Source organism: Quercus suber, unplaced genomic scaffold (genome assembly GCF_002906115.3).
Source record: "Quercus suber isolate HL8 unplaced genomic scaffold, Cork oak 2.0 scaffold_45, whole genome shotgun sequence".
NCBI classification, from domain to species: Eukaryota; Viridiplantae; Streptophyta; class Magnoliopsida; order Fagales; family Fagaceae; genus Quercus; species Quercus suber.
The window spans coordinates 1,947,706-1,960,955 of record NW_027069510.1 but is presented as its reverse complement, the minus strand read 5'-3'; the positions used below and the strand labels follow the sequence as shown (position 1 = coordinate 1,960,955).

The 13,250-nt window shown below is 36.3% G+C and overlaps 2 protein-coding genes across 2 annotated transcripts; one reads left to right on the top strand and one right to left on the bottom strand.

Annotated features, from left to right (window-relative positions):
- Positions 1-454: 454 nt before the first annotated feature.
- On the top strand, positions 455-5,959 carry LOC111992535 (kelch repeat-containing protein At3g27220). Its single transcript, XM_024024411.2, has 7 exons — positions 455-823; positions 1,659-1,847; positions 2,101-2,330; positions 3,430-3,600; positions 3,895-4,000; positions 4,241-4,447; positions 5,537-5,959. The coding sequence occupies exons 1-7, from the start codon at positions 605-607 to the stop codon at positions 5,699-5,701; spliced, it is 1,287 nt and encodes a 428-aa protein (XP_023880179.1). The 5' UTR covers positions 455-604; the 3' UTR covers positions 5,702-5,959.
- Positions 5,960-6,331: 372 nt separating this feature from the next.
- Positions 6,332-12,840, bottom strand: LOC111992538 (uncharacterized). The gene is made up of 13 exons (XM_024024417.2): positions 12,223-12,840; positions 12,077-12,152; positions 10,094-10,299; positions 9,896-9,982; positions 9,696-9,788; positions 9,380-9,534; positions 9,190-9,274; positions 9,022-9,108; positions 8,761-8,880; positions 7,871-7,972; positions 7,606-7,776; positions 7,413-7,501; positions 6,332-6,705 (listed from the first exon to the last, which is right to left on the bottom strand). Exons 1-11 carry the CDS (start codon positions 12,592-12,594, stop codon positions 7,609-7,611), a joined length of 1,551 nt encoding a protein of 516 aa, XP_023880185.1. The 5' UTR covers positions 12,595-12,840; the 3' UTR covers positions 6,332-6,705; positions 7,413-7,501; positions 7,606-7,608.
- Between the last annotated feature and the right edge of the window lie 410 nt (positions 12,841-13,250).

The window sequence follows — 13,250 nt, the reverse complement described above, 5'->3', positions numbered from 1 at the left end:
CCAAACGCTTAATTTGGCTTTAAAAATAGAAAACGCATATTTTTACATTTTTTCCTAATGCATATATGTGGTTTTTAAAGTTTTTAAAATACACATTTTGTAACAGCTTATCCAAACAGGCCCTTAGCGAACGACTCAACATGGGCATGTAAGAAAGAGCTCTTAATCAAAACAATAGGCAATCAAAATTTTAAATTCTAGAGTACAAAATTAAACTCATCCCAAATTTTAATGGTCAATTTTTAGTAATGTTATATCTTTTTCCCCTCGATTTTCCCTTTAAAAAAAAAAGAAAAAAGGAAAAAAGAAACACCGCGTGAATCCAGCAGATAAAGAAATAAATTCATTGAAAAAAACTAAACTAAAAAGCAAAAACCATTAAAAAAAAAAAAAAAAAAAAACAGTGCCGCAGTAATTTTAACCACCGAAGGAAACCGAAAAACATGGCACATGCAAAAGTGAAACAAAAGTTACAAAACCATTGGCGCCCAACTCTTTTTGTTCCTCAAACTTGTGTTCTTCTTCTTCTCCTTATTCAGACACCCTCTTTTCTCTTTCCCTATATATAAATGGGTTGCTTGGTTTTATGGGTTTTTTATGAAAAATGGCCAGGTTTAATCATAAGTACCATTCCTCTTCCACAAAGTTGGTGTTTATAACATCTTGTGCAGGTCTTTTAGGAGCGGCCCTCATTGCAGATTTTCTTTGGACTTCGTCTTACTCGTCTGCTGGTTCTGCTTACTTGTCTGTTGCATCGAACTGGGCACTCGAGAAATCTGGGATTATAGCTATACCAAATGCCACTGCCAAAACAGATGACAAGGTAAGCACTTTAACCAAATGTGCCATTTCTCGGATACCCAATTTGAGATTCCATTCGATGTTACATTTTCATTTACTTTTGATCTAACGGGGTTGCTGGGAAAACCGAGAAAAGGATATGGAAATGATTTTTTTGGGTTTTTGTATGATTAAAAGAAAAAAAGAAAGAAACTTTTACAAACGGATATTTATTCAATCTAGCATGCTTGTTTTTTGGGGGATTCCATTTGATCCTATACTCACATGTATTTTGTTTTATTTTTTAATTGGTGGGTTTCAATTGTAGTCACTGTAAATTCATGAGGTATGGTTACAAACCATTTTGTTTAGCACAAGCTCAATTTTCTTTTTCTTTATTATTCCTTTGATCATTGAGAAAACTGAGCAAAATAAAATAGAATGTGCTAGCGAGGAAGAGTGATTAGATTCAAGTGGAGGGAACAAAAAGAGGGAGAAGAAGACCTAAACTATCACTAGTAGTAGTAGTAGTAAAATTGACATGTTAATCAAGGAGGTGATAAAGAATATGATAGAATGGTGGAGAGGAATACATGTGAATGATTCTGATTAGTTTGTTGAGGATCCATAACAGACTTCGTAGTTTTGGTACTAAGGATTTGTTGTTATTGTATTGAGTATTTGTAAATTGTTTTGGATTTTAGAAATTGAAAAGCTTATCCCATCTTAACTTGTTAGGCTTGCTTATCAAAATCCTAAATTGTTAACTCTGTCAGGGTACTTGTCTCGTTCTGATCATTCACCCCCTTGGTGGATTCCCTTGTTTACTATAATGTGGTTTAGTACAATTGAATTCTGAATGGTCTTATATTTTGTAGAGAGAAGATGTTAAAGGTAGAGAAGAACGCACACCTGAGAGATATTTATCCGCAACTTTTGCTGATTTACCTGCACCTGAATTACAATGGGAGGAGATGCCACCAGCACCGGTACCTCGTCTTGATGGAGCATCCGTACAGATTAAAAATCTTTTATATGTGTTTGCAGGGTATCGCTCACTTGACTATGTGAGAATCTATCAATATCTGAATATTTTGATTGTTCAATATTCAAGTTCGATGCTAGTTTATGCTTAAATAGGACATCATTGACAGGTTGAACCCTTTTGTTTTTGGACTATGATTGTCCTTCTTTGACCCTTATTGAGGCATCACCAGAATATATAAAATGTAACTCAGTCAGATATTGGAATGTATTTTAGACAATTTCAAATCATTGATATTAATGATCTTTGCTTATGCCTATGTTTATGTCTTGTAGGTGCACTCTCATGTTGACATATACAATTTCACTAGTAATACATGGGGAGGGAGGTTTGATATGCCCAAAGAGATGGGGCATTCACATTTAGGAGTGGTAACTGATGGAAGATACATATATGTAGTCTCAGGACAGTATGGCCCCCAATGCAGAGGGCCTACTTCTCATACATTTGTGCTGGACACTGAGACAAAGAAATGGAGGGCCATGCCACCATTACCGGCCCCTAGGTAGGTGAACTGATTAGGATATGTGTTAACTGTGCTATATTTCCTTCTGGAAATGCAATTTTGTTCTTGCTTCATGTGAAATTCACTTGTTTGTTGCTATGATCTAAAAATAAATTTTCACATGCTAAGTTTCGACTGTCTTCTGATTATGTAGCTTTCTTGTATATGCTGTAGGTAACCATGAGTGAAAAATAATAAATGCTCATGTTTGCGGGTCTCTGTTACATGTGATCATGTATATGTATAAGAGTTTCCAGAGACATAATCCGTTTTTTCGCTGTAAGACTATATTGCTGGTCCATTCTTGTTACTTTGAATTATAAATAGTTTTGTATGCAATAGATAGGATTAACCTAGACAAATTAGACTGTTCATGAACCCTATGAGTTTAGTAAGATGCACACTTGTTGCAGTGTGTTAGAAAGTATTTCACTTGAAATTTTATCCTATATTCATCACTCCCTTCAGAACATTCATGCAAATACCACGCAAGTTTTAACTGTGCTTAATCTTGGCATGTTGGATTTCCTCACTAATCACCCTGTTGTCAAAAGTTCCCTATTTTCTTACCAAATCTGTGAAAGATATTGCAAATTTTTGTTGCAACTTTATATCGCTCTCTCATAAGTCATAATGCTTAAAAATCCAAAAATTTGGATTATCTCACATTGTTTTCCAATTTTAGCTTCCTTATGCCTTAACAGGTTCTGCAACATTTGTAGTGTGTGTGTGTGGGGGGGGGGGGGGGGTGGGGAAGCAGTTCCTGGACTAGCTTCTGGATGTGCTAGCATGTGATTGCAATCATGGTGGCAGCAGAAATTGCAACTAGCTTATTGGAATAACTTTTAAATGCCCTAGTCTGCCTAATAGTAGTTGGTGAGAAGGGTGATATACCAGGACTAGCATAACCTTAAATAATGGATTTGTAGTTTGAAGAATTACATGCTGACCAATATTACTAAACAATTCTCTTCAGTCTCAGCTTGAAACTGGCAATCTATTGAGATGCTAGCAGAGTTCTATAGTGCCTGAATGCATGTGAATTAAGTCATTTAGTTATGACCTTAACTGAAAAGGGGTTTAACGGGTGGAATTTCAGGTATTCTCCAGCGACTCAATTATGGAGAGGCAGACTACATGTGATGGGTGGCAGCAAGGAGAATCGCCACACACCTGGGTTGGAGCATTGGAGTATTGCAGTAAAGGATGGCAAAGTGTTGGAGAAACAATGGCGGACTGAAATACCCATTCCACGTGGGGGACCGCATAGGTTTGTTGATTTCCTCGGTTTATGTAATTCTATTTGAATTCTGTTAGGACATCTAAAACGTTCATATCATTCAAGTTGCATGTTAGGGAAGAATGCCTTTTTTTTCCTTTTCTTTTTAAGGTAACAATAATTTATTAAAGGGGTGAGTTAAAAAACAAAAAGAAGCTTTAGACGTAGTACATGGGGTATTCATGGGACACACCATTTTGGGAGTTGCATGGTATACTTTACTGACTAAAAAGGTGTGATTTTTTTTTTTTTTTGGGTCTAATTTTTTCTTCAATTTTGTAACAGGGCTTGTGTTGTGGCCAATGATAAACTTTTTATTATTGGTGGTCAAGAGGGTGATTTTATGGCTAAACCTGGGTCACCTATTTTTAAGTGCTCCCGCAGGCATGAGGTACTATTGTGCTTGGTTTGGTTATTAGTAGTAGGTTGTAATGTTCATGATGCATGCCATTTACATACTATGCATGGATAAATTGGTTAGCTGTAGTATTTTGGCATAATGAACAGAAAATATGGCATTTGTTTGCATAATCTCTGACATGCACTAATTTAAAGAACTTTCCATAGACTATTCTATTCCTTGTTTATTTTTATCTTGATTTTTATATCATTATATTCTTCACTGACTCAGGTAGTTTACGGTGATGTTTATATGCTGGATGATGAAATGAAATGGAAAGTGTTGCCACCTATGCCAAAACCCAACTCCCATATAGAGTGCGCTTGGGTGATTGTCAACAATTCAATTATTATCACTGGAGGTACAACAGAAAAGCATCCAGTGAACAAAAGAATGATCCTTGTTGGGGAGGTGTTCCAATTTCATTTAGACTCACAGGTATGATCTAGTCCTATCATTAGAAGACTCCAAATATTGATATATGCATCATTCTATAGAATCTATCTCTTTTGGAACCTCCTTGATAAATAAAATATATCTAGTTCAATGAAATGAACTACTTGGGTAATTAATAATTCGTAGGTAGGAGAATTATTTGGTCAAGTAAAACTTATAATAAAATTTGGGGTCAGCAATCAGTTACATGAAGCCTTTGTTGCCATTAGGATTATCTAGATACTTTTCCTTTTGTTAAAATCGTCATATTTGTTCACATAGTGTTCACCCAAGTCCTTTATGGCCATATTCTTGTTCTTATGGGACCTTTAGTAATCGAACCATTTCCTACTGTCGCAGTTATTGGTCTTTGTTTCACTAGTTGGAACCATCTTGTCCTACTTTTCCTCTTGTTCTCAATTGGTAGCTTCTCCTGCATGTAGTCACTTCTTATTCTATCCTTTATTGTGATGTATGATATCATGAACTTCTCTTCTTAAACATGGACTACACTTACGAGAATGCATATATCCAAACAATGGATTTGCCTTCTTTACATCACCAGTCACATAAGATGGTTGGTGATTGTGAAGAATCGTCAGGAACCATGGTTTTCACTTATTCTATAACATTTCCTGTAAACATGCCACTACAACTCTTTATTGTGATGTATGATATCATGAACTTCTCTTCTTAAACATGGACTACACTTACGAGAATGCATATATCCAAACAATGGATTTGCCTTCTTTACATCACCAGTCACATAAGATGGTTGGTGATTGTGAAGAATCGTCAGGAACCATGGTTTTCACTTATTCTATAACATTTCCTGTAAACATGCCACTACAACTCCTGACAAGAACCAGATCTTGGGTTCGTGGTTACAAATTGCTGTCCTCTAAACAGGTAAAACCAGAACAGTTTCATGTCAAAGAAAAAAAAAACAGAACAGTTGTCGTTTGTCTAACTATTGTGTATGACAGTCTTATTGCATATTTGCATTTGTTGGAATACCTTATTTCTAATGGTAACTCACTGTTGAACATTTGAGGATTTATCCTTTTTATTTTTTATTTTTACCAAAAACAGACATGGTCAGTGATTGGAAAGCTTCCTTTCCGTGTGAAAACCGCATTAGCTGGTTTCTGGGATGGATGGTTATATTTTACATCTGGACAGCGGGACAGAGGGCCAGACAATCCACAGCCGAGGAATGTCATTGGAGATATGTGGAGAACTAAATTAAGTTTGTGATTTTTTTTTTTTGATGAACAAATTAAGTTTGTGATTACTTTTGTTTAAGCTTATTATAGTTTTTCCACCTTTTTTAGCCAGAGTACTTTTAATCTTTATAGGTCCAGATCATATTGAAACCATGTTTATATTTTGACTTCACAATTTTGCCTTACCTGTAGCCAGGCCAGATAATTGTTTATGTATAACTTGATTCAAACAATACTATATGGTGAAAACGCAAACTTTGATTATTTATGTATAATTTGATTCAAACAATACTATTTAGCGAAACTGCAAACTTCCTGTTCGGCTTTGGCTCTGCATCTGCATTTTAGTGCCGTTGTCACATAATGTAATTCTAAATGATTTTTTTAAAATTCAACTGACAAATCCTGATATTTTCCAAAGAAGATATCCAAAGTTCAAATATCATTTTTCCTGTTGTATCTATAGAATGGCTTTCTTCTTCGTTTTTACCTTTTACTGCTAGTTAGCGACTTGGCAGTTTCTTTAGGCCAGTCTAATTAGCCTTCCATCCATTTAATTAAAAAAAATGCAGTGTTCACCTTTCATCCATTCAATTAAAAAATGCTGTGTGCACAGCTTCCGCTGCATCCATTAACAAAAAAAGGTACTGAATTGCACAAATTACAGAAAAATAATTGAATTAGATTGGTCATTGGAATTCAGTCTGCATTTACAAAGAAATACCTAAAAATATCTATGCATCCCTAAAGTGAATGTATTCTACTTTTCTTTTCCACTCCTTCACCAAGTGGCAATCCCACGGGCCTTTGTCGATATAGTTACAACTTTTGAGGAAGGAAAGACATAGTTACACCTTTTGAGGAACGAAGTTGTGAGAACGAGGGAAGGTTGTTGAATAATATGTGAAGAGACCAATAAAACATGCACTCTGCTGAAGATGCATGATTCACTCTCTTGAACAGCTACTAAAGTAGGCGGCCATTTAATTTGCAGTCATTGGTTGCACTACACGGTACACAGCTTCTTATACATACCTGCAAATTAAGAAAAGAAAATCCATTAAAGCATAAGAACTGACTGATGAAGGGGCAAATCTTGCCATTTGATCCACTTTATCAGACCAAAGTGAAGGACTTCTAAACAGTTTAGTGTTCCTACTTTCAAGTTTGTGCGTTTGATTTAAAGTATGAATCCAGGCCAAGAAAAAACACAATGCCAGTCTATTATTTTAATGTTATCCCATCAAACATATTCCATCCACTAGTTTGCTGATCAAAAATACTAATTACACAGCAGATTTTCTGCTAACATCCTGCAAAATCATTGATTCAGATCATTTAATAAGCAACCGCCCATTACATAAAACAAGCTACTTATGGGCCTTCTCATACTCCAAGCATCTGAAAACCAAATTTCAGTTTTTAACTTTCATTTTAAGATTATCAACAAGATCTTGCATCTTCTAAGAGAACCTTCAGTTCACTCCAAAAAATTCATTGTTGTTCTACTCTAATACAATTTCCAGGAGTCACATAATTAATTTTCCAAATTCTTGAATTCAATAAATTGTATGGAATAGAGTACAATCAACCTTGTACTTCATGATTAAGGTGTTCAACAGTAGAATTTTGTTTATGTTTTAAGGTGATTTTGTTAGATCTTGTGTCCTATACACAGATAAATGCTACATATTAACTTGGCTTCACTGCCTATCAGACTCATGAAATTTTAGTCAACTGACCTGGATTATGAACTTCCTTTTGAACTGATATACCCATGTACTGCAAAGAAGTTCCCAAAGCTTGCAAGTATACAAAGGATATTCAATTTCTGTAAAACAATAATATACATATCAACACAAGCGTGATGAACAAGATAGAGGCAACAGACATGCACAGAGAGAGAGAGAGAGAGAGAGAGAGAGAGAGAGATGCCTTTTATTTCAATAAAGGGGCATAAGGAGCTGGGCATGGAGATACAGTGTCATCTGGTAACTGGTTTATCAAATCAACTGTTGCCCGCAGGCATGCATGAAGCATTTTCTTTTCCAACTTAACAAGCTGAGTAGCAACTCGCTTCTTTGGATTAAGAGTACTGTCTGCCAACTAATGTAATAGACAAAATATCAACAAAAGTTTTGGAAGAAATAAACTAGGTCTATTCAACATTCAGTTACAAATTTGGAGAAGCCAAGATTACCAAAGACTCGTCCTCGCCTAATGTAGTAGGGTAGGCAGCAAGCCGTTTCTTAAAGTAATCAGCGAGTTGGTCCAACACTGCTCGTTCCATACAAGGGCTCACCTACAACATTCAAAAAATTACACCATAAGAATACATTAAACAAGAAGATCTATTCTCAGTTACTAAATAGTAGCGCACCAATAATCACATGACTGAGGATTCAGAAGCACAAAATACCATATTATTGTCCTATGTACTCATGAAAAAACATAGAAAAGATAAGGATCAAGCAGAGGACATTTCTGCCTCATTGAAACACAGCTAGACATGAATCATCAATCTTAAAATGCATATAAATTGGTTTGATCTTTTTGGCATTAGCTGGCTGATGCCACGTTAAGTGTTTGATCTCCTGGCTGGTTGGCATAATTGGTTTGGTAAATGTTCCTCTGCTGCGTAGAACTTAGCTCCCTAGTGTCTGATGTGGGTTTTGTGGAAGGAGTGGAATTACCACACTTTTGAGGATGCAGGAGTCCCGAAAACACAGCTGAATATTTATTTTCTTTGATTACTTTGTAAATGGTCAACTGTCTGGGTCTCAGTGACAGTGGTATTATAACAAGTTCACTGAATTGCTTTCTTTTGCTTGTAATTTTTAGGTTGCAATTCTTTAGGCTATCTTGTGCTTTTTATTAGTCACAAGATAGCTTTTTTGCTATAAAATCATTTATTTACCCCCCTCAACCCCACACACGTACACACACAAAAAGCTCAATAAAAATTGGCAGGAACAGTACTGGCAAATGGCCCTCAAAGTTACATGACAATACATGCATTATACCTCAAATCCACCACATGAAAAACATTGAATTCACATCCTAAGCATGCATTTAATAAGACAAACTTACTGGGCAAATAGGACCTTGAGAAGAAATGACAGATTGCATTTCAGAAGGATCTGAAACATAACCCAAACGCAGATAAGGAAGCATATCTGCAACAGCTTCTTTCTCCTTCCCCACATACACCTGCAGAAGGATCACATTGAATTACTCATGGGAAATTCCGAAACATTAGCCTTCACTACCCCCCCCCCTCCTCCCCCCAAAAAAATAATAATAATAAAAGAAGGAAAAAAATCCAAATATAAATTTTTTTTTTGTCCATACATGAAAAACTTGAACTGATAGTTTTCCATTTCTTTGAGCAACCATTCTTTTCTCCTGGTATTGAGGATCCTCAGTATTTAAAGCAGCCTGGAACATACAGCATATAACATAATCAACAGAGTTGAAGAATAATATAGAAACTACAAACAGCAAATATCCAGATTTTACCTCAACTATCAAACGATCATAAGAATTATCTTCATCAACGAAACCATAGTTCAAAAGTAATTTTGAGTTAGGCTGTGGTCCACACCTGCAAATGATACATACTTTAAATTTTTAAAGGAGACACTATAGAGGAAAAGAGCAATTTGTATCTGTGGCCAGTAACATGATATTAAGTGATAAAAAATCATACCAAACAACAATGGACTCCCCAGCCTTGTATGGACGATCAACCACTAGCTGAACAGCACCATCGACAGCGGTTAACATTGCCTTGCAGTTGCTTCTGTAAGCCAGCAACGGTGGTCCAAGAGGAACCAAAGCAAATCGCCGAGCCAAACTGACTTTCTGGTTTTGAAGGAAGTAAATTATAAATCTAAATACTCTCAAAGGGGATGAAAGGCTACAATAGCAGCCTATTCTTCATAAGTAAAGGGGTTCCATGAGTGGCCAGATCTGTAAGGCTTTCATAATAGTGACAAAAATAACCCCAAAAGGTTGAAACTTACCTGCAAATGCACAACACAAGACTGAACAGCAACGAATGCTTGCTTGAATATCTCAAATGAAAAGGCCTCAGTAGGAATATCATATGGGTATTGCTGAAAAATGCAAATAAAGTTTATCAAAATGATGTCTCATCTTGACACGATCTCTAGACCAAGCGTTGTTATCTAGTGCCCAATAAATATGGATAGAAGAATATAACCTGAAACAGAGACCCAGCCATAAACCAGACGGTGTCAAGTTCATTGTACTCCCTTTTAATTCCTCCAGCCCTTCCAATAACTTCAGCCTAATTCATCACAACCAGAACACACTAAGCTTTATTAACCATTAAGCATTCTGCCAACTTAACTGAAGCATAGCAGCTTTCATCAACGGCTAAATGAAGGGCATAAAGTACCTTCATGGGGCTGCCTGTTAGGTATGCCAGTTCAGCTTCTGACCATAGAAGGGGAGATTCCACTGCAAGCTGTCCTCTCCCTCGTTGACGATCAAGCTCTCTTATGTATGGGTACCAGAAAGACTTCTTCCCTTGCTTCTTCTCATACATCAGATACAATGCCAAGCATGCCAATTCCGACAATTTATTCGTAGTTAATAATTCCGCTGCATGAAGGATCAAGTAGCTGGTACAAGTTAAATTGATGAATGAAGTCATCATTTATGCAAGATGCTAAAAAAGAATGTGAACACCATGATTAACCATGGCACATCCACACCCCTTTGGCTTGAGAGGAACAGATGCATGGACACATCAGTATGAAAGCTTCTATCCTTCTGAATAAAGCAGCTTCCCTGCCTCCATCCACAATTAGATTTCATGGACAGGAAACAAATCCTTCTGCAATCCTCACTCCCATAAGATTCAGAAGATTGACCCAGCATGCTATTCCCATCTTCACCCCACATATAGCCTATTTACCTCAATACACAAGGACATTAATATTTATCATACAACTCTGAAACCAAAGATGCAGAGGTCTTATCCTGAGTCACATGCAGCAAACCTCCCTACATCAAACCCCATTCATACATAACCACTCATCTCATAACAATTTTTTTTTTCTTTTTCAGTAGTGCCGACAACATTTTGAATCAAGAGGAAGTGCCTAAATTGATGAGCTCCACTAAATTAATTCAAGAGGAAGTCTCTTGACTCTCTTGGTATATACTTTTTGCAGATGATATGGTTATAGTTGATGAAATTAGACATGGAATCAATGTCAAGATAGAAATTTGGTGAGACAATTTATAATCTAAAGGCTTTTGGTTAAGTAGGACTAATATAAGTTTAAAAAAAGTAGAAATAAAGATAAAGGTGTAAGACTTGATGGCCAAGATATACCATAGAGTGAGAATTTTCAATATCTTGGATCAATAATTCATAAGATTGAGAGATCAAAGAGGATGTGAATCATAAGATAAGAGTAGGGTGGATGAAATGAAACACATCAAGAGTATTGTGTGAATACCTATTAAGTTTTTATCAGGCTGCTATAAGACTAGCTATGATCTATGGTACTAAATGTTGGGTTGTTAAAAAACAATATATTCACAAAAAGGTGTAGCATAAAGGAGAATGTTAAGAAGTGATTACACTAGAAAAGATAGGATTCAAAATGAAGAAATTCACTTAAAGTTACAGGGTGACCCTATTGATAGATGAGGGATAGTTGCTTGAGATGGCTCAGTCAAGTTTAGAGGAGCGCAGTTGAAACGCCAATAACAAAGATTGAGTTGATTCAAGTTGAGGAGAGTAATAGAAGTAGCAAAAAAGAATCATGTCAATTAAGGAAGTAACAACGAGGATGACTTCAAATATAATAGAATAGCATAAAAGAGTACACGTGGCGGCCAACCTTGACTAGTCTATTGAAGATCCATAGCTAGTACCGGCAGCAAGACCAGCCATACCACTTTGTTCTCAACTGTTCTCACCCCCTGGACGAGACTGGTTTGAGATCGATTGTTAAGGCCTTGACACACATAGCGACCCATTTTACATTATCATGCATAGGTGCTTTAAATACTGCTTCTAAATCGCATAACATTTTGACTAATATATACACAGAAATGTAACTCTGCCATGTCTAAAAGAGCATAAAACCATGCACTTTACTATAAATAACAACACTGCACATTGTTCCTGATAAACTCCAATTCATTAATTCGTCTCTACCAACGATGCTTACACACCCTCAACTATTTCTAAGTCGTAACCATCAAACCAAGATTCCAATTTTAACTCACATTCTTCATCTTTCAAGTCTATAAGGTCTCTAGCTCAATAGGCTCTAACTCCAACAATCAGTTAAAATCCAAGATTGGAAACAAGAAGAAGAAGAAGAACAAATGCTCTCATAACAAAAAAATTGCACCTTACCAATGGTCTCGTTCCCCAAAACTCTCTCAAGCGTCACGACCAGCGAATTCGGAACAGAGTATGCAACATCACCCACCTGCAATAGCAACAACAAAAATCGGAAAACCAAACCAAACCCATCAAAGAAAGAGCCACAAATTCCAGACCTGAAGATCTTCACTAGCAGCTACGTAATGTATGGGACTGTGCTTCTCATCGTGGGAGGGCCTTTCCTTGAGCAAAACCTTGCAAGGCGGGAGGCCATTCTTGTGCATCCAAGATTTCAAGTCTTCAACTTCCCCCTCCCCTTTCTTGCTCACAACTTCCCGATTCTTTGGCTTCTCATCTTTTCCGGCCACCAAGGTGTCGGAGCTCGACGCAGAGCATAGATTCCTCCGGCGAATCGAGTGGTAGTTGAATGCGAGGCTAGGGTTCCTCCGAGCTGAGACGGAAACCCTAGAGAGAACCGAGAGAGGACGGTGCGATGAAAAACGAAGCGGAGACAAAATGCAATTGCCGTGTATTGAAGTAACTTCCATTAGGTTTAGGGTTTGAGTTCGAAGAATCAGGAATATACACAGTACTGGGTTTAGGAATGAAGGAGAGGAGAGGAAGAGTGTGCTAACTATGAAGTGAAAACTGAAACTATTGAGTTTGATTTTTGGGTTTTTGGTTTTTTTTTTCTTTTTTCTTTTTTCTTCTTCTTATCTATTTTGGGATTAATATTGGTTGCAGATAATACGTAAGAGGAATGGCATTTTTTACATTTGGGATTTTGTGAAAGCGGATAAGAATTGAAGAAAAACAAAAAATATCTTGGGACCTACAGTTGCAGAAATGATCCTGATAAAAAGTCAGCATAACTGTCAAATTTGTTTTCTAATTTCTCTCCAAAAATTTTTTCTATAAATAATGCTATTTAAAAAAAAAAAATTTGTGAAATACCACTATTTTAAATTAAACTTACAAAGTTTACCTTGGAGCTATATTTTCCAAAGTCATTTGGTGGACTTTTATAAAATTGTCTCTTGCGTTATAAACAAGTCTCTTGTTATCAAACAAGAATTTTGGAGTTTGAATTTTGTCTACGCTAAAATTAATTGTTATCCTGGCTGAATGAGAAAGATCAATTTTCATAAAGTGGATGATATATGTTGAAATTTTATCATATTTTTAGTAATCACATAATTATTTG

Excerpts from the sequence above, each read along its gene's own strand:
- LOC111992535 (XM_024024411.2), top strand. The coding sequence starts at position 605 with ATGGCCAGGTTTAATCATAAGTACCATTCCTCTTCCACAAAGTTGGTG. Across the intron at positions 1,848-2,100 it reads GGTATCGCTCACTTGACTAT|GTGCACTCTCATGTTGACAT; the intron begins GTGAGAATCTAT and ends TATGTCTTGTAG. Across the intron at positions 2,331-3,429 it reads CCACCATTACCGGCCCCTAG|GTATTCTCCAGCGACTCAAT; the intron begins GTAGGTGAACTG and ends GTGGAATTTCAG.
- LOC111992538 (XM_024024417.2), bottom strand. The coding sequence starts at position 12,594 with ATGGAAGTTACTTCAATACACGGCAATTGCATTTTGTCTCCGCTTCGT. Across the intron at positions 12,153-12,222 it reads CTGCTAGTGAAGATCTTCAG|GTGGGTGATGTTGCATACTC; the intron begins GTCTGGAATTTG and ends TTGCTATTGCAG. Across the intron at positions 7,973-8,760 it reads CTCAAGGTCCTATTTGCCCA|GTGAGCCCTTGTATGGAACG; the intron begins GTAAGTTTGTCT and ends TGAATGTTGTAG.